This window comes from Sus scrofa, chromosome 7 (genome assembly GCF_054392235.1).
Source record: "Sus scrofa isolate SSC_HxYL_T2T_F1_AM1 chromosome 7, Sscrofa_HxYL_maternal_Yorkshire_Landrace_v2.0, whole genome shotgun sequence".
In the NCBI taxonomy this organism is placed as follows: domain Eukaryota; kingdom Metazoa; phylum Chordata; class Mammalia; order Artiodactyla; family Suidae; genus Sus; species Sus scrofa.
The window spans coordinates 64,731,608-64,758,434 of record NC_139389.1 but is presented as its reverse complement, the minus strand read 5'-3'; the positions used below and the strand labels follow the sequence as shown (position 1 = coordinate 64,758,434).

The window sequence follows — 26,827 nt, the reverse complement described above, 5'->3', positions numbered from 1 at the left end:
TCCTCCAAACCCATCACCACACCCACAGCCAGAGGGGCATGTCCAAATGACCTCTCTGATGGTGTCACTCCATTGTTTAGAATCCTGGCTTCCCAATCCCCTTAAATGTGTAAAAACCCTACTGTGTCCGAGAAGGCAGATCCGGCCCCAGCTTGGCTCCCTGCTCCGTCACACTTCCCTTGGTGCTCTCACTGTTCTCCAGACACACTGGGCTGCTTTACGCTTCGCCAATGAGCCCCTGAATCCACAGCATCTAAATTACGAAGGTCAGTTACCAGGCCCTTTCTATTTCCTGTTCTTTGATCTCTTGGGTACCTTGCTCTGTTCCCGTCGACCTGGAAAGAACAGTCACTAGTACAATCCTCCTGAGGGTCCTCCCCCGACTCTAGTGCACTGCTACTCAGGGCTCTGTCCAAACATTCAATTTCCCAACACCCCAGAGTAGATTAAGTCCCATGGTTAGGTTTCCTTGCACCTCTGCTTCTACCTGGCAACACTAACACACCTTTGGTAGTGTCCAAAGTCAGTCTATCTTGCTAAGACCGAAGCTCTAGGAGTAGGACAGTGTGTCCCCAACAAGTACCTCCAGAGCCCCACAGGTACAGTGACTGGCGTGTGACACGCACATGACGTTTCTGAAGTTGGCCTGTCTGTGCGTATATATGTTTCACTCCAGAGACCATTTTTAACACAAGACAGCACGCAGAGCTTAGAATGCACCATTCTGGTAAGCCCACAAAAAGAATGTAACCCAATATGTGTGTGTATAAGACTGTATGTAAGGATGCTGGGTCTGATGACAACATCCCCCAGACACGAGGCCTGGAAGAACGCCAGTACCAACACAAGGCCCTTGCCTGCAGAGGCACCGCCGATTCACAGCAGGCTGAGCTGCTCAGTTTGCTCCCGGGGCTGTCACACAGCACCTTCTAGTCAGTGCAGCCAAGTCTACCATGCAGGGAAAGGCAAACCACAGCCCCGCGGCCACATTCGGCCTCCCTGCTTCTGTCAATACCTTTATTGGCACATAGCCATTTTTCATGGGCTGTCTACAGCTTCTGGGCTCCACTGGCAGAGGTGAACAGATGCAACAGAGGCTGTATGGCTGGCAACACCTGAACCACTACTCTCTCCAGCCGAGCCTGAGGGACACTACAGGTACAGGTGCTCTCCACTGTCACCATACATGAGAAAAGCTGCTCTGGGTGTCTGGTTCAGGAGCACAGGCTGGGACTCTGTGGAGAAGGTGTGTCTCATACCACAGCCTCCCACCGCTCCCTCCCCATCCACCTCAAATGCCTCCACCTTCTTGCCCACGTAAAACACAGCAGTCCAAATTAAGAAGTACAGAAAACAGTATGGGAAAGAACAGAGATTATCATCTCAATCTAGGCAAAGCCTCTGTTTCCAGAAGGCCATGAACAAGATGAAAACAATGCCTTGGAATAAGCCAAAAGTGTTGATGGCAAACAGCTCAGGAAAAGACTACTGATAAAAACGCTTCACAGAGCAGAAAAACATGTGGCTGCCTTTCCTTTCGGTTTTCTGATTCCTGTACTTAGCTCTATAATGTAAACAAGATCTAAAACAAATCTAATAACTGTCTTGTCAAAAATAGATGGTTTCTTCCGCTTAAGATATGGGAGTCTTTCTTGTAAATGGACAAAACTAGGCTTCTAGCTGTAAGCAGTGCTGCCACGAGGACCTCAACCCTGGACTCCCTGGGATGCCGTGGACAGACGAAAGCGCACGCCCAGCAGGCGCCACAGCCACTTCTAGACAAAAAGGACAGCACAGAGGAGGCTTGGCCATATGACCTTTGGCAAAAGGAGGGAGTCAAAGGCCAAACAAGCGCCTCTAATGAGTTAACCCCAGTTCACCTGCAGATGTAGACGAAGGGCCTTAACACTGCTTTGTTTGAATAAATGGTTTGTTGCCTGCTGTATTAAATTCAGCTTTCTCATCAGCAGTTAGAAAACTGAGCCAACCTTTTACCTCTTCAAAGTCACGTCTCATGCATGACCTGTGTGCTCGAGCCAAGCTTCCTGCCTGATATTATGCAAGTAAACCCTTGTTTGCTTAATCTGCCTTAACTTAGGTTATTTCTAAAACTTATCAAGTTCATTACACTTATCCCCATTTTCTAATTAATCAACACAGAACTTACCTGTTACCTTCTAAATTTTCTTTTTATTTGTACGATAAATGCTTATTACTAACATGAAAGAGAAATAAAACAAACTTTTCAGCTTTCAAAAACAAAGGGCAAAATGATAAGAAAATGTTCAAAGAGGAAGAAGTCCCTCAAAATTCAGAATTAAATATAAGTTTATTATCCACAGAGTATTTATAGATAATTCATCTCTGGTTCTCTCAGGCTTTAACGTAAGTAAAATAATTTAAAATATAAATCTATTCAACCAAAAATGTACTGCACTAGCCTCTGTTAAGCACCAGTTTGAATTATCCACATATCCAATAATGTGTACTTAATTCAGACTCTCTCAAAGGAACAAACAAAACCAATCAAGACAGGCAATTACCGGTAAATAATGACTTACCTACTTCAGTGAGCTGTTGCCTTTCTAGTGTTAGTTTCTTTGGATCCTTAATAAAATGAAAGGGTTGTATTTTTATTCCTTCAATTTGAGGGAATAAGAGAGCAAAACCAGATTCTCCAATTTCTATTTCCTGAGGTCGACTGCTACTTGATCCCATTGGTGTCACTAGGAAAAAAGGTAAGCAGTTTTGTGACAGATTCAATAAAAACAGAAGTTTCACCAGGTGTAAATTACCCAGCCCCACCTAGATAACTAAAGTTTAGGTCACTGTCCTAATCAATAAGCTAATAGCCACTATCTGAGTAAAAGTTTCTCAGCTTTCCAATTTTTAGGGGTATTAAGTGTCATGATGCCTAAAATTTACTTTCAAATGGTTCAGAAAGAAATATTTTTATAAACAAAGACAGAAAAAACACATGTTGCAAAATTTTTAAACTGGTAAATCCAGATGAAAGGTATGTGTTTATCCTATCATTCTTTCAACTTTTCTATAGAGCTGAAGTCTTTCTAAACAAAAAGTTGTGGGGGGGATAGAAAACACATCTTCACAGCAAATCTACTTGAAAAAAATGTGTCATAAAAGCATGTAACAATTACATAAACTGTGTCTATGTGTAGAGCGACTGTATTTGGAGATAAGGCTTTTTAAATAAAGAAGTTAAATGAGGTCATAAGGGTGGGGGCCCAATCCAAATGATTGCTGTCCTTTCAAGAGGAGGAAGAAACAACAGAGATGACATAGAATAAAGAGAAAAGGCCATATGAGGACCCAGTGAGAAGACAAGGTGGTTGTAAATAAGCCAAAGGAAAAAGCCTCAGGAGGAAGCAAACCTGCCAAAACCTTGGACTTTCAGACACTGGAAATGTGGGAAAATAAATTTCTGTTGTTTAAGCCACCCCATCTATAACATTTTATTATGGCAGCCTTAGCAGACTGAAACAAATATAGTAGATTACAAATTCATTGAAAATTGTATTTTAATATATACATACATGTATATACATACCCACATATATACATATACACACATATACATACAGCTATGTATAGTACTAAAAGCCTAGTTTATGCGTCATAACATTAATCGTTATTTTAAGCTTAAAATTGCTTAAGTATTTTCTTTTGTGTTTATCTTCTAATTTTTCTTTCCCTTTTTTAAACAATAAATGACTATTACTAGTAAAACAAAACAAAAGGGTTAAGCCTTTTAGGAACCAAGGATAGAACAAAATGAAAAAAAAAATACTCAGAAAATTTCAGAATCAAATCAAACACCACATAATCTATTCTTAATTTAAAACATCAAAATAAAATTTCCAAGTTTATTATGAGACCTCCCTCTACAAAAAATACCAAAACATAAAAACATTTTTTTTGTCTGTAGCAGGCCTCAAGATAATGTAAATTAAATCCCAATAGCTTTTTCTAGAAATTGACAGGATGATTCCAAAATATTTGTGCAAATGCAAAGGACCTAGATAATCAAAGCAATTTTTAAAAAGAACATCAAGACCTACAGTAAAATAGCATTGGCTTAAGGATACACAAATTAAATCAATGGAATGGAATGAAACCCAGAAACAGATCCACACGCACAGTCAATTAATTTTGACAAAGGTGCTGAAAAAATTTAATAAGAATGCAAAGTATTCAACAAATGGTGAAGGAAGAACTAGATAAACAGATGAAGAAAAAAAAATTAACCTTGAGCCTACCTCTACCATACACAAAAGTTAATTCAAGTTAGGTCACAGAATACTACCCCAGAATTTTTTTTTTTTTTTTTTTTTTTTTTTTGTCTTTTGTCTTTTGTTGTTGTTGCTATCTCTTGGGCCGCTTCCGCGGCATATGGAGGTTCCCAGGCTAGGGGTTGAATCGGAGCTGTAGCCACCGGCCTACGCCAGAGCCACAGCAACACGGGATCCAAGCCGCGTCTGCAACCTACACCACAGCTCACGGCAACGCCGGATCGTTAACCCACTGAGCAAGGGCAGGGACCGAACCCGCAACCTCATGGTTCCTAGTCAGATTCGTTAACCACTGCGCCACGACGGGAACTCCCCAGAATTTTTTAAAATGAATTACTGGTGGACAATATAACATAAATGAATCTCAAAAATATTCATGAGGTTAAGAAAAAAAAGCTGAGTGAAAAAGCCAATGCATACAGAGTATATACTGAATGATTCCATTTATATGACATTCAACAACAGGCCAAACGAATCTTTGGTCACTGAAATGGGACTGGGGTTTCCAGTGGCAGCTAAGGAGCGGCAGAGGAGGGCACGAGGGAACCTCCTTGAGTGATGGAAATATTCTACATCTTGACTAGCATGTCAGCTTCACCAGGATATGAATTTGTCAAAACTCATTAAATGGTACACTTAGGATTGTACATTTCACTCAATTAAGAAAGAAAATCATCTCTGCGTATATAAAAATGAACAAATTCTCAACCTTGAAAATTTTCCATCCTAAAGAAGGACGATGGGCCAGTAGCCAATGGCTGCTTTAGAAACACTCACTTAAGGCCTAAGAAAAAGGAAAACAATCAACCATCTTGGCAGAAGTTTTGCTGTGACATGCATGGACGTGGCTCAAAGAAAGCAGAGCTGTCGGGAATGAGAAACAAGAAAGGTGAGGAGCAGGTCTGAGAAAACACAAGCAAGAGGACAGGTCCTGACTCAAGGGAGCTGGAATGGCATTCCCTGACATTGAGGCCTTAAGAGAACTTGGGAGAAAGGCACGCAGCTGCCCTGAGACGAGGCAAGTAAGTACAAGAGGAAGCTTCAGGCCCTCACCATGGGGCCGTGGAGGCCAGAGCGTGGCCCAGGTCTGCCGGCCCTCTCCTGCTCCTGCCCCAGCTGACATTTTAAAGAGGAGAAACCGGTCACACTCTGAGGAAGCCTCACTAGGTCGGGCGGGGAGGCCTAACAGAATGACGTAAGAAATGAAAGCTATGTTTCTATGGAAGAGTTTGTTAATAACGAATAATGGTTAAAAACTAGATTATGCATTCAAGGGAAACTCAAAAGTTAAGAAAATCAGTCGCTGTTGTCATTTTTTAATCCACTGAGAAATGAAATGTCTGGTGATGGGGCTGCTGAAAATAAAGGTGGGAGCTGACAGGAGAGAGAAAACAGGCCCCATCAACCATATGTTTTCCTTTATTCATCTGCAGACACTTGAAATTCTTTGTACTTCATTGCACAAGACTCAAATTCTCATCCAGAGTTTCTCGGTGAAGACTAGAAATGACAATTATGGAGTACTACTGCGAGGAACAAAGAAAATAGTAACAGCCAACATTTATTCCCTGCCTCCTGTATATCTCAATTTTTTTTTTTTTTTTTTTGTCTTTTTGCCATTTCTTAGGCCGCTTTCGCGGCATATGGAGGTTCCCAGGCTAGGGGTCGAATCGGAGCTGTAGCCACCGGCCTACGCCAGAGCCACAGCAATGCAGGATCCGAGCCGCGTCTGCAACCTACACCACAGCTCACGGCAACGCCGGATCATTAACCCACTGAGCAAGGCCAGGGATCGAACCTGCAACCTCATGGTTCCTAGTCGGATTCGTTAACCACTGCGCCACGACGGGAACTGCATATCTCAATTTTTAATGCCGTACATGCGCTAAATCACTTACTCCTCAAACCCTGTGAGGAGGTACTGTCAGCCACCCCCATTTCATAGATGGGGAAACTGAAACTCCACGAGGTCGGCTAACTTGCCCAAAGTCGTACAGATACTAAGTGGTACAGCTGGGATCCCAGGCCTGGGATCTGAACCGTGGCACGATGGCTGCCTGGACAGGATCCCACTCCCCCATTAGCTAGAGAAGAGAATCAAAAATCAAAACCAGCAAAAATTCACCAACAGCGAACTTGGAAAAGGCCACAACCTCATGCTATAAACTTTAAATAGGGGCAACCAAAATGAGAAATGGAAGGCCGTCCCTGTGTTCCTACTAAGGCAGCCTGCAGCTCCTGATCCTAGCCCTAGCTCATCCCTACTCACTTCTGGCTGAAGTGACAAAAGTGAGAATGCTCACTACTACCTTCTGATTTGTAGGGAGGAAGAATGAGATCTTTGTTCTCTTATGAGCAGTTGCTGGAAAGATCTGAATTACATTTTGGTTTGTATGGACAGCCCTGAGATTTCAAATATTAACCACAATAACCTAACAAGTCAAATATAATACAATGGTACATATGACTAACTTAACTGAATTTTGGAAGGTCAAAAATATGTGCTTTAGGCTACAAATAACACACCAATCTATAGGACCCCACATTAATGCAAGGCAGGGAATCAAGCTGGTATTCTCTCACCTACAATTCCTGGGGTCACAATCCCAAGGATTTGGCATTGTTTTGGGAAGAGCTTCTCAAGGGCAAATGCTGCTTCCATAGTAGTTCTTTTCCTGGCTGTAATGACAGGAGCAAGATTATTCAAAGTCATCCACTTAATAAAGTCTAATGCTTCAAGGAGGGGGAAAAAAAAAAAGCAAATATTAAATAAAATTTAAGTCATTTTACACCAGAACGCTTTACAAGGAAATCTAAAAGCTTGGATTCACAACAAAATGTTTTCTGTTTCAAGCCCGTTTTATATGTTAAATTCTAAGTCTGACCTTCAGCATTGACAATTTCCCTTTTCCATTTGTTCACATGCTGCTTCTGCTTCAATGACATCAGCAGTAGCAGTTGAATTTCAGATCTGACATCCGTTCAGCTGATATTAAAGCATAATGACTTTTCTTTTTGTTTTCTTTTTTTTTTTTTTTTGGTCTTTTTTTTGCCACTTTTGTGGGCCGATCTCGCGGCATATGGAGGTTCCCAGGCTAGGGGTTGAATTGGACCTGTAGCCACCGGCCTACACAGAGCCACAGCAACGCGGGATCCTTAACCCACTGAGCAAGGCCAGGGATCGAACCTGCAACCCGGTGGTTCCCAGTCGGATTCGCTAACCACTGTGCCACAACGGGAACTCCCCATAATGACTTTTCTACTACACAATCACCTGGATTCAAATCAGGCAATGGTACCACTAGCTAAGTCTAACTCTGGGCCTCATTGTGCCCATCTTGGGACACTTAGGCACGTCTTCACTTAGCAAGCCAAGAAGAATGCACAGTATCTACAGATAACTTTAGTAAATGGTCATCCAACACGACAAAAGGCTTGAATAGTCAAAAAGAGACATCTTGTTTTAAACAGGAAAAAAAAGTCCCTGGAGGGTTAAAATATTTCAAAATGAGAAAAACACTTTCCAAGGATTTAGTTTCAATTGTACCACACAGTTTAGAAATCTTTGAGGGTTCCTCAAAGTTCAAAGAGAATATATTGAGGCCTTCTGCAGAGAGTGGGCTCATAGCCTCAGAAAGTCAATAACTCTAAGAATGAAACCAGTATTTATGTCCAAACACAGGTACATAAAGAAACAAAAAAAAATCCAAAACTGTTTCCTTTGAAATTCACCTCTTTTATGGCCGCGACACTCCTCCAGACTGATAAAAGTTTCTGAATCAGCCATGTAAAGAACTGTCCGTGGTAAGATATGGACATTCTACAAAAGAAAAAAAATAAAAATTTGATCACAGGAATCCATGATTGCTTTTGTGGCCCCTTATAGTTTTGCCTTGGTCCAAATTTCTGTTGCCCTACCCTCCTTTAGATCAGTGTTAGCATTCTAAGTTCATCCACTTCTCATTCATTTTTCACTCATACTTTCATTTTCAGCTCGTTCATTTCTTGAACATCTATTATTTCTTCACATCACACTCATTCCAGCCTGACCCAAGGAGTTCATTTTCACAATTCAAGCTCTTAAACAAACAAAAAAAGACAAAAACATTGGGTACCAGCAAAATATTCCATTTGCTTTATATGAACAGGTATCACGACAACAGAAACATCTCAGCAACAGACAGACAGTATACAGACTGTATCACTCCTCTTTCCACTGCCTATCAAATTAAATAATATATGCCTTCATTTCCAGCTTGCCAACTAGTTTTCTACAGGAATCTCTGGCTTACTATTATCCAGATAAACTCATATATATAGATATTTATATATATATGTATATAAATTTTTCTTCCTTGTGAAGTTCTTTTCCTTTTGTACTTGACTTAAGGTTGTTTTCCCCAAGAAACAGCTTAAGTGCCATATCCTCTACAAAACTTTTCCTAAAGTCCCTCAGAACCAGTGACTTCATATGTGACATCCTTGACATCCCAGTCATTCTTATTTGTGCCTTAATCTCCACTTACAGCCTGGGCTTATTCAGACTCATGTTTTCCACCAAACATCATGTTGTAAATTTGTTAGAGACAAGTGGCAAAGTAGACGAACTAAATGAAAAGGGTGAGCATATTTTTCCTTCTAAAAATTTCAAAGATTTTTACTAACAAAATGGAATGAAGCAGTTAGCACATGACAAAACCTCAACATGGATTATGTGAAAATGTTGATCTGGGAATGTTAAGATGTTTCAGAGTAGATTCCATACACACAAACTCATAGAAGATACTGCAACAGAATGATGACCCTGCAGTGGCCTCAGGGCTGGATAAGACCTATGGATGGTCCACAAGGCATTTTTAAAGAATATAATTTGGGGAGGAGCAGCTAAGAGAGCAAAGTAATAGCACCTTGTGTTCACATTCTACCACAGCCACTCCAAAACTACAACTACCTACGGAGGAATTATCGATAGGAACAACCTCAAGACTAGCAAAAAAAAAAAAAAAAAAATTCCCAAAACTAAAGAATAAAGAAGGAACCACCATGAGAAAGGGGGAATGGGGAAACTGGAAGACGGTATTGTCCAGACTCACACCCCAGAACAGCCGACTCACAAACAGGAGGATAATCACAATTGCAGAGGTTCTCTCAAGGAGTGAGGGATCGGAGCCCAACACTCAGCTCCCCATCCCAGGGATCCTGCACCAGGAAGATGAGCCCCCAGAACACCTCGTTTTGAAGGCCAGCAGCACTTGTGCACAGAAGAGCTACCAGGCTTGAGGAAATAGGGAATCCATTCATAAAAGGTGCATGCAAAATCTCTTATGCTCTGAGTCTCAGCTCAGAGGCAGGAATTTAAAAGGAACCTGAGAGAGACCCACCTGGGACATAAATCTAGCAGCAGCCACTTACGTGAGCTTGTTCTAGCAGGAGGACATGTGTGCTGGCTAACACATTTTGCAGCCCTCCCTCTAGCATACTAGTGCCAAGGGCTTACCTACCCACCAGCAAGTTGCCACAAGCCCTGGCCCTCCCCAGGCCCCAGAGCCAACTTCACCGAGACCTAGTCCCACCCACCAGCATCTGGCAACCTCCACATGACGCAGCACCTGGTGGCCAACCAGGCCAGGATGCCAGCCCTGCCTACCAGCACACTCACAGCAGTCAGCTTTGCAGCAGCAGAAGGGCTCTCAGAGCCCATACAAGGGGCACTCCTAGGGCTTATCACTCTAGTGACCCAAGGGAACTGTGCTTCCAAGCCCCATGAGGCATCTCCTCTCCAAGATTAGGAAACATAACTGACCTACTTAATACAAAGAAATAAAAACAGAAAATCAAGCAAAATGAAGTGACAGGGGAATACGTTCCATACAAAGGAATAAGATAAAATCCCACAGGAAGAATTAAGCAAAGTGAAGATAAGCAATCTACCTAATACAGAGTTCAAAGTCATGTTCACAAAGATGCTCAAAGAACTCAGAAGAATGGATGAATACAGTGAGAAGGTTAGCAATAAGTCAAAAAGAAGAACCAAACAGAGCTGAAAATAACAATAATTAAAACTACAAAAAGGAGCCAACAGCAAATCAGATGATAGACAAATGGATGAGTGAACTAGAAGACAGAGCAACAGAAGTAACTAAAGCTGAACAGAAAAAAAAAAAAAAATTTAAATGAGAGTAGTTTAAGAAACCTATGGGACAACATCAAGAGTACTAACATTCACATTATAAAGTCCCAGAAGTTGAGGAGAGAGAAAGAGACAGGACTTATTTGAAGAACGTCCCTAACCTGGGAAAGGAAACAGTTATCAGGGACAGGCAGTACAGAGTGTCAAACAAGATGAACTCAAAGAGGTCCACACCAAGACACATTATAATTAAAATGGCAAAAATTAAAGATTAGGAGAGAATCAAGGAAAAGGCAATTAGTGGGATTAAGGCATCTCCCACAACGTCAGGAGACTTTCAGCAGACATTCTGCAGGCCAGTAGGGAATGGCATGATATATTCAACATGATGAAAGGAAAAAACCTACAACCAAGAACACTCTACCTAGCAAGGGTATCATTCAGATCTGAAGGAATGACAGAGTTTAACAGATAAATAAAACCTAAGAGTTCAGCATCTCTAAACTGCCTTTACAAGAAATGTTAAAAGGACTTCTCTAAATGAAAAAGAGAAAGACCAAAACTAGAAATATAAAAATCTGTAGGAAGTGTGAAAAACAAAAGTAGTAAAATCATCTATAGACACAAAAAGTAGTTAAGGGATACATAAACAAAAAACAGAAAAGAAAGAAAGGAAAAGAAAATATGATGACAATGATACTATTTATAGAAAACCCTAAGGACTCAACCCCAAAACTGCTCGAATTGATCAAGTTCAGCAAAGTAACAGGATATAAGGTTAGCATTCAGAAATCAGTCGCATTTCTGTATACTAACAATTAAATATTAGAAAATACAATACCTTTTAAAATTGCACCCCAAAAAATCAAATACTTGGGAATAAACCTGACCAAGAAGCTGAAAGACTTATATGCTGAGAACTATAAAACATTAATCAAGGAAATTAAAGAGGATTCAAAGAAATGGAAAGATAGCCATGCTTGTGGGTTGGAAAAATTAATGTTATAAAAATGGCCATACTACCCAAAGCAAACTACAGACTCAATGCAATTCCTATCAAACTACCCATGACATTTTTCACAGAACTAGAACGAACAAACAATCCAAAAATTTATATGGAAACATAAAAGACCCAGAATTTCCAAAGCAGTCCTGAGGAACAAAAATCAAGCAGGAGGCATAACTCTCCCAGACTTCAGGCATCATTACAAAGCTATAGTAATGAAGACAGTGTGGTACTGGTATCAAAACAGACATACAGACCCATGGAACAGAATAGAGAACCCAGAAATAAACCCAGACACCGATGGTCAATTAATCTTCAACAAAGGAGGCATGAATATAAAATGGGAAAATGACAGTCTTTTCAGCAAGTGGTGCTGGGAAAACTGGATAGCCACATGCAAATCAATGAAACTGGAACACACCCTCACACCATGCACAAAAATAAACTCAGAAGGGCTGAAAGACTTAAACGGAAGACAAGACACCATAAAACTCCTAGAAGAGAACACAAGCAAAACATTCTCTGATATCAGCCTTACAAATGTTTTCGCAGGTCAGTCTCCCAAGGCAACAGAAATAAAAGCAAAAATAAACCAATAGGACCTCACCAAACTGACAAGCTTTCACACAGCAAAGGAAACCATAAAAAAAAAAAAAAAGGAGTTCCCCGTCGTGGCGCAGTGGTTAACGAATCCGACTAGGAACCATGAGGTTGCGGGTTTGGTCCCTGCCCTTGCTCAGTGGGTTAACGATCCGGCGTTGCCGTGAGCTGTGGCTCTGGTGTAGGCCGGTGCTACAGCTCCGATTCAACCCTTGGCCTGGGAACCTCCATATGCTGCAGGAGCGGCCCAAGAAATAGCAACAACAACAACAAACGACAAAAGACAAAAAAAAAAAAAAAAAAAAAAAAAACAAAAAGACAATGTGAAAAAAGTTTCAAATGATGCAATTGACAGGGCTTAATCTCTAAAATATACAAACAGCTTATACAACTCAACAGCAAAAAAGCCAACAGTCCAACTGAAAAATGGGCAAAAGACCTGAATAGACATTTCTCCAAAGAAGATATACAGATGGCCAACAAGGACATGAAAAAATGCTCAGCATCACTGATTATTAGAGAAATGCAAATCAAAACTACTATGAGGTACCACCTCACACCAGTCAGAAATGGCCATCATTAATAAGTCCACAGGAGTTCCCTTCGTGGCACAGCAGAAACAAATCTGACTAGGAACCATGACGTTGCAGGTTCGATCCTGAGTTGCTGGGGCTGTGGTGTAGGCTGGCAGCTACAGCTCTGATTCAACCCCTAGCCTGGGAACCTCCATATGCTGAGGGTGCGGCCCTAAAAAAAAAAAAAAAAAAAAAAAAAAAAAAAAAAGTCCACAAATAACAAATGCTAGAGAGAGTGTGGAGAAAGGGAACCCTCCTGCACTTTTGGGGGGAATGTAAATTGGTAAAACCACTATGGAGAACATTATGGAGGTACTTTACATGGAAAAGTATACACAGAACTACCATATGACCCAGCAATCCCACTCTTGGGCATATATCCAGACAAAACTTTCCTTGAAAAAGACATATGCACTCACATGTTCATTGCAGCATTATTCACAAACAACCTAAATGTCCATCAACAGATGAATGGATTAAGAAGATGTGGTATATATAAACAATGGAATACTACTTAGCCATAAAAAAGAACAAACTAATGCCATTTGCAGCAACATGGATTAAACTAGAGATTCTCATACTAAGTGAAGTCAGTCAGAAAAAGAAAGACAAATACCATATGATATCACACTTATATCTGGAATCTAATATAAGGCACAAATGAACCGTTCCACAGAAAAGAAAATCATGGACTTGGAGAATAGACTTGTGGTTGCCAAGGGGGAGGGGAGGTAATGGGATGGACTGGGAATTTGGGGTTAATAGATGCAAACTATTGCCTTTGGAATGGATAAGCAATGAGATCCTGCTGCATAGCACCGGGAACTATATCTAGTCACTTATGATGGAGCATGATAATGTGAGAAAAAAAATGTATACATGTATGTGTGACTGAGTCACCTTGCTGTATAGTAGAAAATTGACAGAACACTGTTAACCAGCTATAATGGAAAAAAGAAAAATGATTATTAAAAAAATGATGTCAAAAACATTAAAGATAGGGGTGGAAGCAAGTTTTTAGAATGTGTTCAAACTTAAGACTCATAAACTTAAAATAATCACATATATACATATGGGTTATTATATGAACTATAAGGTAACAACAAATTAAAAAACTATACTGGAGGTCCCGTTGTGGCTCAGCGGGTTAAGAACCCGACTAGTATCCATGAGAGTGCAGGTTTGATCTCTGGCCTTGCTCAGTGGGTTGAAGATCCAGCATTGCCATGAGCTGTAGAATAAGTCACAGACACAGATTAGATCCCACTTTGCTGTGGCATGGGCCAGCAGCTGCAGCTCTGATTTGACCCCTAACCAGAGAAGCCAAGAACTTCAACACACTGCAGGTGTGGCCTTAAAAAGCAAAAAAAAAAAAAAAAAAAAAAAGAAAGAAAGAAAGAGAAAAACTATACTATACTGATACATACACACACAAACAGGAAAGAGAAAGGAATCCAAATGTAACATTAAGCATAATCATCAAATCACAAGGGAAGAGAGGAAAAGAAGAAGGAAAAAAGTACAAAAATAACCAGAAAACAATGAACAAATACTTTTTTTCTCACATTATCATGCTCCATCATAAGCCTACAATGGAATACAAGAAAAATCTCTATTAAAGAATCCCAACTTTGGAGTTCCCATCATGGTACAGTGGTTAACGAATCTGACTAGGAACCATAAGGTTGTGGGTTCGATCCCTGGCCCTGCTCAGTGGGTTGATGATCCGGTGTTGCTGTGAGCTGTGGTGTAGGTCGCAGACATGGCTCGGATCTGGCATTGCTGTGGCTGTGGTGTAGGCTGGCAGCTACAGCTCCGATTTGACCTCTAGCTTGGGAACCTCCATGTGCCATGGGTGCGGCCCTAGAAAAGACAAAAAAGACCCAAAAAAAAACTAACTTTACACCTAAAAGAACTAGAAAAAGAATACATAAAACCCAAAGCTAGTAGAAGAAATCACAAAGATCAGAGTAGAAATAAATGAAGTAAAGACAGGAGTTCCTGTCATGGCACAGTGGTTAACAATTCCGACTAAGAACCATGAGGTTGCGGGTTCGATTCCTGGCCTTGCTCAATGGGTTAAGGACCCGGTATTGCCATGAGCTGTGGTGTAGATCTCAGATGTGGCTCAGATCCCACGTTGCCGTTGCTGTGGTGTAGGCCGGCAGCAATAGCTCTGATTAGACCCCTAGCCTGGGAACCTCCATATGCCGTGGGAGCGGCACTAGAAAAGGCAAAAAGACAAAAAAACAAAAACAAACAACAACAAAAAAATGAAGTAGAGACAATAAAACAATAGAAATACCAAAGAAACTAAGATCTGCTTCTTTGAAAATATAAACAAAATTGATAAACCTTTAGCCAGACTCATCAAGAAAAAGAGGGCCGAAATCAAGAAATAAAAAGGAGGCATTCAACTGTCACCACAGAAATATAAAAGATCTAAAGAGATTGCTATGAACAATTATTTGCCAATAAAATGGCCAACCTAGAAAAAAGGGATAAATTTCTAGCAATGTACAATCTCCAAAGACTGAATCAGAATGAAAGAGAAAATATCAACAGATCAACTACTGATAGTGAACCTGAATCAGTAATTTCAAAACTCCCAACAAACAAAAGTTCAGGACAACAGAGCTTCACAGGCAAATTCTACCAAACATTTAAAGAGTTAACATCTATCCTTCTCAAATTGATTCCAAAAAAATGAAGAGAAAGAAATGTTTTCAAATCATTCTTATGAGGCATCACCCTGTACCAAAACATCACAAAAACAGAAAATTACAAGCCAACATCATTATGAACATAGATGCAAAAATCCTCAACAAAATATCAACATACCAATTCAATAATACATTAAAAGGATGATACACCATGATCAAGTGGAATTTATCCCAAGGATGCAAGTATAGTTCAATATCCACAAATCAATGTGATACACTGTATTAACATAACAATAAAAATATGACCCATTTCAATAAATGCAGGAAATGTTTTTGATTAAATTCAACATCCATTTACAGAACTCTCCAGAAAGTGTGTACAGTGTGTGTACAGAACTCTCCAGAAAGTGTGTTAATATCCTCAATATACTAAAGGCCATATATGACAAATTCACAACTAACATCATACTCAACAGTGAGAAGCTGAAAATATTTCTTCTAAGGTCAGGAACAAGACAAGTATGCCCACTCTTGCCACTTTTATTCAACAAAGTATTATAAGTTCTAGCCACAGCAATCAGACAAGAAGAAGAAATAAAAGGAATCCAAATTGTAAAGGAAGAAGTAAAACTGTGTTCAAAGCTTGTGTAATATAATACTACACACAGAAAACCCTAAAGACACTACCAAAAACTCTGAGTTATTAAATGAATTCAGTAAAGTTGCACGATACAAAATCAATACACAGAATCCTACTGTGTTTCTATATGCTAATAATGAATTATCAGAGAAGAAAACAATCTCATTTACAACTGCATCAAAAAGAATAAAAATACCTAGGAATAAAATAACAAAGAAGGCAAAAGAACTGTACTCAGAAGATCATAAGACAATGATAAAAGAAACTAAATGCAACACAAATGGCAAGACGGGCTAGAGTCATCACTTGGAAGAATATTGTTAAAATGATGATATATCCCAAAGTAATTTATAGATTCAATGGGATCCCTATTAAAATAACAATGGCATTTTCATAAAATTACAACATTATTCTAAAATTTGTATGGAAACCCAGAAGACTCCAAATAGCCCAAACAATCTTAAGAAAGAAGAACAGAAATAGAGATATCACACCTGTGATTTCAAACTACAGCAACCAAAATAATGTGGTACTGGCATTAAAACAGACACAAAGATCAGTGCAACAGAGCAGAGTCCAGAAATAAAAACACACTTACATGGTCAGTTCAACTACAAAAAAGGAGGCAGAATATACAATGGGAAAAGATAGCCTCTTCAATAAATGGTGTTGGGAAAATTGAAGAGCTATATGCAAAAATAATCAAATTGGACTACTTTGTCACACTGTACACAAAAATAAACTCAAAATGCATTTAGGACTTAAATATAAGACCTAAAACTATAACATTCCTAGAAGAAAACATAGGCCATACACTCTGACATGGGTCTTTGCAATATTTCTTTTGGTTTTGTCTCCTCAGGCAATGGAAAGAAAAGCAAAAACAAATGGGACTACATTAAACTAAAAAGCTTCTGCACAGCGAAGGAAACTATCAATAAAACCCAACATCATTATGAACATAGATGCAAAGATAGTGCAAAAAACATATATCTGATATGAGGGTTAATATCCAAAATCTACAAAGAACTTGTACAATTAACATCAAAAAAAGAACAGCCCAGTTAAAAAACAGGCAGAGGACCTGAAGAGATTCCAAGGAAGACTTATAGATGGGCCACAGACACATGAAAAGATACTCAGCAACAACAGTTATCAGACAAACACAAATCAAAACCGCAGTGAGATACCTCCTCAAATTAAAAAAAGAATCTGGGAAGAAAAAGAAAGAGGTCCTACCTCATGCTAATCAGAATGGCTATTATTATCAAAGGCAAGAAACATTAAGTGTTGGCAAGGATACAAAGTAAATGCAACCCTTGTGCATTGCTGATGGGAATGTAAATTGATAGAGCCATTGTAGAAAACAGTATGAAATAAAACTAATCCCAAAAACTGAAACAAGAACTATCATATGAACCAGCAATTCCACCTCTGGGTATTTTTCTGAAAAAACCAAAAACACTAATCCAAAAAGATATATGTACCCCTATGTTCACTGCAGCATTATTTACAATAGTCAAGATATGGAGGCAACCTAAAGTACACATAAATAGATGAATAAATAAAGATGTGGTATACATATACAAGACAATATTATTCAGCTATAAAAAAAAGTAAAATCTTGCCATTTGCAACAACATGAATGGACCCGCAGGGTATTTGGCTAAGCAAAGTAAGTCAGACAAAGAAAGACAAATATTAAGACTTCACTTATATGTGGAATCTGAAAAACAAAACAATGAGCAAACATAACAAATCAAAAAGAAAGTCACAGCTACAGAGAATGAATAGATGGTTGTCACTGAGGAGAGAGATTGGGGGAGTGAAACTGAGGAGGGAGATTGGGGGAGTGAAACCAGTGAGGAAGATGGAGCAATACATAGCCCTAGCACTCCTTGTGATGTTACACTGAGTCGTCCAACCCATCTGAGTTACCTAACACTCTTTACTTCTAGTAAAAAAGCTAAATCAGGGAGTTCCTATCATGGCACAGGGGAAGTGAATCCAACTAGGAACAATGAGGTTGGGGGTTCGAGCCCTGGCCTCACTCAATGGATTAAGGATCTGGTGTTGCCATGAGCTATGGTGTAAGTCACAGATGTAGCTCGGATGCAGCATTGCCGTGGCTGTGGCATAGGCCGGCAGCTGTAGCTCCAATTGGATCCCTAGCCTGGGAACCTCCATATGTCGCAGTGCAGCCCTAAAAAGCAAAAAAAAAAAAAAAAAGCGAAATCTATTTTATGGATATAGAAGTATCATGTACACTAGATAATTTAGCAAACACAAAGAAAACAGCATGAAATGGACAAGGTTTTCATGTTTTTGTCTCCACATTAGCTTTCTACAATGTATAAACCTAGTATATGAATTTTAGTAATGATACTAATAGAGAAAAATTTCAATTACTGAAAACATTATATTCCTGGTACTGTACATAATGTTACACACATTACCTTTTCATTATTTAAATCCTACAACAACTCTGTAAGAATGGTATTATTTTCTTTTCACTGCACAAAGAGAGAACCTGAGGGTCAGAGAGTTTAGGTAACATTTTCAAAATCACACACTTAATATGACTGGGTTCATACTTAAGACTGCTTGGCTTTAACAGCCATTACAATATATAAACTTTTAGGGAGTTCCCTTTGCGGCTCAGCGGTTAACGAACCTCAGTAGGATCCATGACGATGTCGGTTCCATCCCTGGCCTCACTCAGTGGGTCAGAGATCCAGCATTGCAGTGAGTTGTAGTGTAGCTCACAGATGCACCTCGGATCCTGCCTTGCTGTGGCTGTGGCATAGGCTAGCAGCTATAGCTCTGATTCGACCCCGTAGCCTGGGAACATTCATATGACCTCATGGTTACTAGTCAGATTTGTTTCCACTGCACCACAATGGGAACTCCCAAGAAAAATGTTTATAAACACAAAACATTCACACACACACACACACACACACACACTCACTCTCATACCCTCCTACCCCTGAAGAAAACTTCTGCTAGCATTTGGCTTCTTTTCCATTCTCTCTTTTTACTTTTAATAATTTAGATTAAACTAAACATATAATTTTATAATATATGTTTAATATATAATATAATTTTTCACTTACATCAACACTTTCTCTTTCCATTTATCATTTAATGACTTTATTTACAAGATAAACATTAGATTGTTCTCAATTTCCCTTATTATAAATGATGCTCCAAAGAACATCTTCCTGGGAAAATCACAGCCTACATTTTGAATTTTCTCAAATGACAAACTCTCATAAATAGACGGGGCAGGATTTGGACCAAAGTGAGAAGAAAGTTTCCTGCAACCCTGCCTTTGGATTCCGGCTACTTTGGATCTGAGTTCCAGAGCCAAATAGGGTAAGGAGGAAATCCACATGAAGAACGGAGAAACAGAAGGCTGGTCGCTTATGGGGCATTCATCTAATATCTCAATATATCAAGAATGATGAAATTCAGGTTTCTCATTATCCAACAGGGAGGTATAAGTATGAGCTGAGAGAAGACCAGAAAGAATCCTGTGTTGGATTAGAATTGGATGTACCTGTATGAACTCATGAATTTGCAGGTATATTTAAATACAGTTATGTGTGTGTGTGCAAATACAGAGATGGGTGTATACACACACACACGCTTGTAAAGACATACATATATCCCTTGCTCTGTCCACTGACGGGGCTTTGAAGCAGCAAGCCCTTTGACACCAAGGAGCTGTCCAATCTCGGATTCTAAATGCCATTCTACATTAAAAGAACTAGGGCTTCTTGGCAAAGTGACTGATTACAGACTGAAGCAGACAAAACACAAGATGTACTAAGAATCTTGTGCCAGAAAGCAAGGAAGTGCTCAAAGATGATGGAGTCATCTCTAAAAGACACTGAGCCAGCTGAAGGGGCTCCTCTGGTCAAAGCAGGAACAATTTAGGAAGTGAAATAAACACTGATAGTAACAGAATACATCCCTCTAAATAAAACAACAGACTAAGAGTCCATATAGATACAAATAAATGAATAAATTGAAACAGAGTAATTACTTAGTTTCAAAGCATTTCTCCACAAAATACTTATTAGTTACAATGGAAAAGAATAAATTTACACTAGTGACACCTGGCAGATAACACCTTAACCAAATAATCAAAGGTAGTATCATCAGTAATGGGACAAATAGAAACCATACACCACTTGATGTGATGCAACAAAAAGAGCACAGCATCACTTGTGATATTCCTGCCAAAGACATAATCTGAATCTAACAAACATCAGATGTTATACAAAATAACTGGCCAACTGGTGGCTCAGCAGAAAGGAATCTGACTAGCATCAATGAGAGGCAGGTTCAATCCCTGACCTCACTAGGTGGGTTAAGGATCTGGCATTGCCATGAGCTGTGGTGTAGGCTGCAGATGTAGCTCAGGGATCCTGCATTGCTATGGCTTTGGTGAAGGCCAGCGGCTACAGCTTCAATTTGACCCCTACCCTGGGAACCTCCATATGCCATCAAAAGACCCAAAAAAATATACATTTTTTAATTGGCTTCTAATTTACATAGGTCCTTAAAGTTGTGAGTCAAGGAAAGCTTGAGTAAATGTTCCAGATTAAAGAAACATGACAAATATAAACAATCCACGGAGCTCCCTATGTGGTATAGTGCATTAAGAACCTGACTGCAGCAGCTCAGGAGGCATGGGTTCAGAGGGTTAAAGGATCCCCATGCTGCCGCAGTTTCTCGGATTCAATCCCTGGCCTAGGAATTTCCATGTGCTGCTAGTGTAGCCATTAAAAAAAAAAAAACAAAAAAAAAACCAAGGCACTTTGATTCTATACTGAATCCTTCGGCTATGAAGGAAGGTACTAAGGCAAGTGACAAAATCTGAATCTGAGGATTATGTAGTAGAAATGTTATCAACGATAATCTACTGACTGTGATGGTTGTATTGTGGTTATGTAAAATGTTCTTTTTTTTAGGGCCGCACCCAAGGCATATGGAAGTTCCCAGGCTAGGGGTTGAATATGAGCTGCAGCTGCCAGTCTACACCAGAGACACAGCAATACCAGATCCAAGGCACACCTGTGACTTTTGAGGCAGCTTGAGGCAACACCAGATCCTTAACCCACTGAATGAGACCAGGGATGGAACCCACATCCTCTTGGATACTAGTTGGGTTCTTAATCCCCTGACCCACAGCAGGAACTCCTAAGAGTTCCTTAGGAGTTCCTTGTGCAAACAAGCACAAGGGCATGAGAGAACATCAGACTGGCGATTTACTCTCAAATGGCTCCCTCCTACTCCCAAATGAGATACCGGTCTCACTGCGACCTGTGCTCAGGAAGCTGCCCCTCTGACTCCAAGACTTCCAGTCTTTACCTCCCCGGGTATTGTCCATCTTTTGGATTTTGGCCCAGAAATACAATACAAAATAGTACAGGATCAAAGGTTGAAATATTTGGGTTTAAGTATTGGTTCTTGGCATTTTTATATGACACTAAGCAACAGAAATCCTTCAGTTCCCTTCCCTGCAAAACAGTGACAAGAGAGGCAGGTGAAAGGAAGGTTCTTAACAGTGTTCACTATCCTGAGTGAAAACCTGGATACATAAAATGCCGAATATATGAAGAAGGATACAATATACCATGGCACATCCTTTCAATATGCTCATTAAAACTGATGTTTACAAGACCTTTTCCTTAAATTACAAAAAAATAAGGCCATATACAAAATTGTATATTATTTAGTTCTCAACGACTGACCCGCAAATTCCACAAAGTGCTGTGCACGCCACCCTTTAACTTGCCTCAAGCTCTTCGGTTACCACGCGGACCAAGCAATGCTCCTCCAGGAGGCCAGCATCCCCTGAGCCCGTGGAGATCCAGGTCACACTCTGATGGGTCCGCAACACTCTGCGCACACACTCCCTCCATAAGCGACACACACTGAGGATGCAAAGGCACAAAGGGCAATGAACACACGTTCATTTTCCTCTCTCCCGTGGCGCAAGACCTCCACCCTCCTAGCACACCTTAGTTATTGCAGGAAATTACTGAGGGGTAGAGCTCCCTTCCAGGCAACTCTGGAAAGGAATCTGACCAGTATCCATGAGAAGGCAGGTTCCACCCCTGGCCTTGCTCAGTGGGTTAAGGATCCAGCATTGCTGACAAGGCTGGGATGGGGCGTGTTGATGTGGTGTAGGCCAGCGGCTATAGTTCGGATTTCACCCCTAGCCTGGGAACCTCCATGTGCCCTGGTCCTAAAAAGACTAAATAAATAATAAATAAATTCCTGCAGAATCCAAAGTCCCCGAGAAGAGGGAGGTGCCGGGCGCTGGTTCGGAAGAAAACGCGGGGGCGGAGAAAACCTTAGGGGGAACCTGGCTCTTCTGAGAAGTGTCCCTGGGAGCACTGCAGTAGGGGTACCTAGCGTATGGGACGCCACCTGAGGATAGGGGTAGGGAACCGGGGTCAGTCCTGGGTCCCCACCGCGTCCGCCCACCCCGGCAAGTCCCAAGTTAAGCTTCCCACCTCCTCCCCCCTCACCCGGCCACCCGCAGCAACGCCTTGGCGGGCAGGAAAGTGAGGACACGCTCCACCACCTCCGCTAGGTTACTCAACACGAAGGTGCTTCGTGGGTCTGCAGAGGAGGAGCCGCGGCGATCACAGCCGCCGCTCACCCGCTCCATGCCCCACCAACCCGACCGGAAAGCAGGACAGCAGCTCGGAGAGCACGGCGCAGGGCCAGATCAAGCTCGCCCAAGCAAGCAAGCGCGCCACTTCCGGCCAGCGGAGGAGGCGGGGTTGCTGCGAGGGCGCCCACGTGACGCCAGACCGAAGCGTTTCCGGCGCTGGTTTGGGGCGCCGGCTGGTGCCTGAAAGTGGTGATTACGCGTCCTGTAATCCTGCTGGGAGGTTCCAGGGAGGTGCCCGTGGTCAAGATATAGCCACCTCCTTTGCCTCTCAGTGCACTTGCAGCTCTAATCTGTCCGTACAAGTCTAATTCCTGAGTTCTTGAAGGCAGAGTCTAGGTAACACTGTATTGGCCTTCACAATCCCTACGCCAGTTAAGGCATGAGTCCAATTTTTGGAAAGTATGTTTAAAAAAAAAAAAAGTGAAAATCACCGCCTTTGTTCAACACAGTGTAGCCCTCACGTTCTGAATGTGTAAAACAGCTTAAGGAGCGCCTACCATTGCTGTGAAAGCACGCCCCACACAGCACTAGTTCCTGGCCGGTAGCATCAGATTCACCCAGAAAATACTTTGGTGCATTCCCGTGACAGACATTTGGCAGTGGGACCCAGAAGTCTCGAGTTTTAGCTTTACTGTATGCTTCCCCGTGATGTAAGCTCAGTTTGGGAACCATAGGTAGAAAGAATATAAGCACAGCAAATAGGCTCTATCTCCACCTAACATCCATTCCGCCTCCTGCTTCTCTGCTAACAAGACCCTGATTTGATGCCCAGCTCTGGATTGGCCTAAACCAGTGGATCTCAAACATTTCGGCCTCGGAACTCCTTCACATTCTTAAATTCTGACGATGCCAAAAAATATAAGGATTATAGTTACCATATTAAAAATTAAAACATTGTAATATTAATTCACTTTAATCCATCCCCCACAAAAACATCTTATGAAAAAATAACTTTCCCAAATTTCTTCCCCCACAATAGTGAATAGCATGGCATCTTTACATCTTGCAAACCTAATTTCTGGCTTAAAAGAAGACAGCTGGGGAGTTCCTGCTGTGACTCAGCAGTTTACAAACCTAACTAGTATCCATGAGAATGCGGGTTCCATCCCTGCCTGTCCTTGCTCAGTGGGTTAAGGATCTGGTGTTGCTGTGGCACAGGCTGACAGGTGCCTCTCTGATTCAACTCCTAGCCTGGGAACTTTCATATGTCACAGGTGCGGCCCTAAAAACCAAAAAAAAAAAAAGACAGCTGGATCTGCCTCTGAATTCAAACTGCTGCACATCTACCACATCATACAGCCTCTGGAAAACTCTACTGCACACTTGTGAGAGAATGAGAGTGAAAATGGCAAATAATGTTTTAGTGTTAGGAAAATAGTTTTGACCTTAAAAATCTCCCTAAAAGGGTCTCAGGAGTCTCCAGGTCCTCCAAATCAGAGAACCACTGGTCCAAACTAATCATAATAGTTTCATTCTTTTCATCAGCCATTAGTTCAGGGGTAGACACAGGCCCTAGTTCTAGCCAAGGAAAAGTGACAGGCAATATGCTTGGGCTTGGGGTGAGGTGGCCCACTTGTAAAGATTTCCTCACCTCGTAAGCAGACACTAGACGCAGGACCAATATCTTACTTCTGGAAGGATTAAGGTGGCCACACATCTAAGAGAACAGTCTATGCAAAGATGAAACCAACATGGGAAAAATCTCAAAGAAGCAGAGGTATGTGCCTAGAGTTTTCCTATCTCTGGACTTCCTGTATGTGAGATAAGCTGACAACTGTGTAAGGAGACTATGGGTGTGCTAAGGAGAAGCAGATTACTATAAAGCTAGGGGAACTAGGGACAGCCATAAATAAAGTAACACTTTCATTTACACTTAAGAACGAGGGTGTGAGAAGGAAGAGGGTGAGGAAACTCTGAGTACGCCCAGTCTATACAAGCTTCTCCTCACATACAAGGCCATCCCACCATTCACAATCCTATCCCAGAAACCCAACAGAGCCTACAGACGCTTGAAGCCAAGAGTATCTTTTACCAGGGAAAAGTGACAAAGTAATTTTTTAAATGGTTCTTTATTCATAAACTTGATGCAAGTTTACAAAATTTACTGTACATTGCCAAAGAAATCTGCAATGAAAAATAAAGTCCAAAAAAAAACAAAAAAACAAAAAAACCCCCAAAACCAAACAAAAAACAAAGCATGCCAAATACGCAGCTGTCAATCTGCTAGCCATCAGGGTTATTAAAGAATTCAATAATGTATTCAAGATTCAGCCTTAGGTTTAAGGAACTTTAATTCTTTTAAGAATTCTGCCTTGTCACTTGTTTTCTGAGCAACTGGCAATCAGAACTTTATACAAATGTAACCAAGTGAACAAGAATGCCAGAAAATCTTTTTCCAATGTCCTCCCAGCCAAATTTTTTTTAAAAAAGAAACTGAACACACAATAATGCAGAAGTGCCAAGTCTCTCGGACATGGTTTTACAAAGTTAAAAACTGAGTCTTAAAGCATAAGAAACACTTTTGAACTTTGTAACTGGTTTGTGCAGAAAAAAATGTGCTTCTGGTTTTTAAAAGTGCTTCATAACTAGAATTTACTTTTAAATCAAATTTGGGTACATAAAGAAATCTATTTCCAACCCAACAGGACTGATTCAGGTAAGGCAACAAAATAGAGAGTACACTGATTTGAGTCAGGTTTTATAAAGAATTAACATATGTAGAGTTCCTATTAGTTTTTCAATGTAAAAGCCGTTGTTTTAAATATAGCAAAAATTTTAAGTCTCCAAATTAGATACTTTCGGTACTTTACTGTGCAATTTTTGTTCAAGGAGTCTTTGTGCCAATTACTTTATAAGTTTATTAGTTTACAACTGATTGCAACATCCCGTTAATAAAATGGAAACGTAAAATGACTTAGTATTTTAAATAACTTCAAGCTCTAAATTTCAAGCCCTTCTTCATAATATTGAAACAAGAAGAAGCAGATTCAGCCCAGCAAGACTCTGATGCCCCAGTAGAAATTACTCACAAGCCTGAATTGGCACAGCCTTCTTTGCTTTAAACTAAAAAGTACAGCTCAGTTAAGAGCAAATCTTCGGGAAACAATTCAGACCTTCATAGCCATTAAAAAAAAGTTTAACCATTTAATAGGTACGTTTCCTGTCATTATTTTGGCAATATCATAAATGGTTTTAACCTGAAAAAAAGCTACTGTGATTTAAAAGACCTTAAATTTTCTAAACCAGTATTAAACATCAATTAAACTTTTATTGGCTTTAAATGGAACAATATATTGCAAATCCTCATAACGCAAGAGCTCAAAATGGGAAAGTTGCCCTAAAGTCACAACTTTAGTAACCTGACGCTGACTTGCCTGCCTAACACATTTCACCCTTCAAGAAAAAGAGATGATAAGGAGTGGCCAGTATATGTATTTATCAAGAAAAATACAGTAAAGGCCCCACTGCTCAGTCCAAGATACCTAAAATGAGAAAAATGGAAAGGCTGTAACTTATACTGGATCAGTTGACAGATTATCCACTAAAATATCTATTAGCTAACATCTTCGGTACTGCTGTTATAGGGGCACCCAAAGCTTGTGTCTGCATGTTGGAAAGATTTTTCTTTAAAGCAACATTGGTCCAAACATACACAAGTCATCACATTTAGCCATCTTCCTTTGGAGGGGTGTACCAGCCTGAAAAAGAATGGGAAATAAAAAGTTAAAATACTTTAATTCTTAAACCAGGAGAAATGGCATTTTATTAAGATCAGCTACTTTGGCTACCCATAATTTCCTGTTTAAACCTACTGTAAAGATTAAACTTGGGTTATTAACAAGCATTTTGATATACTCACAGTATAAAGTTATCTTCTATGAATAAACTGTACTTGAGTTTTCAACATAAGACCTCTATATTAATGGCATTTCTACCTCAAGAGGACAATGTGGAAAACAACAAGCTAGGTTTTATATTTCATTTCAATTCTGTATTTGAAAGTAAACCATGCTGAAAATAACTATTCCCCAAACAAGATTCTAGTATTTTAGACTAAAAAGAACGTGGACGTCATCAGTGCAATGATGTCATTTTGACAGTGAGGGTGCCATCTCAGCAAGTGCACTGATTAAATGACTACGCCCAAGATCAAATTTAGCAGCATAAGGTAAAATCCACCTCCTGAACCTGTTGCTCTTTTACCAT

The 26,827-nt window shown here is 40.4% G+C and overlaps 2 protein-coding genes across 10 annotated transcripts in view; both read right to left on the bottom strand.

Moving 5' to 3' along the window:
* The window catches only part of FBXO22 (F-box protein 22), a 43,013-nt gene extending 20,330 nt beyond the window's left edge, over window positions 1–22,683 (bottom strand). For all 3 annotated transcript variants that reach the window (XM_084968684.1, XM_084968683.1, XM_084968685.1), the window contains exons 1-5: window positions 22,473–22,683; window positions 21,734–21,872; window positions 8,043–8,130; window positions 6,894–6,989; window positions 2,562–2,726 (exon numbers count right to left, since the gene is read on the bottom strand). In XM_084968684.1, the coding sequence (XP_084824810.1) occupies window positions 2,562–2,726; window positions 6,894–6,989; window positions 8,043–8,130; window positions 21,734–21,872; window positions 22,473–22,615 (631 nt within the window). In that variant the 5' untranslated portion in view covers window positions 22,616–22,683. The remainder of the gene's footprint in view (window positions 1–2,561; window positions 2,727–6,893; window positions 6,990–8,042; window positions 8,131–21,733; window positions 21,873–22,472) is intronic.
* Window positions 22,684–25,869: 3,186 nt separating this feature from the next.
* UBE2Q2 (ubiquitin conjugating enzyme E2 Q2) overlaps window positions 25,870–26,827 on the bottom strand; it is a 60,408-nt gene continuing 59,450 nt past the window's right edge. For all 7 annotated transcript variants that reach the window (XM_084968690.1, XM_021099009.2, XM_084968686.1 and 4 more), the window contains one exon: window positions 25,870–26,319. In XM_084968690.1, the coding sequence (XP_084824816.1) occupies window positions 26,288–26,319 (32 nt within the window). In that variant the 3' untranslated portion in view covers window positions 25,870–26,287. The remainder of the gene's footprint in view (window positions 26,320–26,827) is intronic.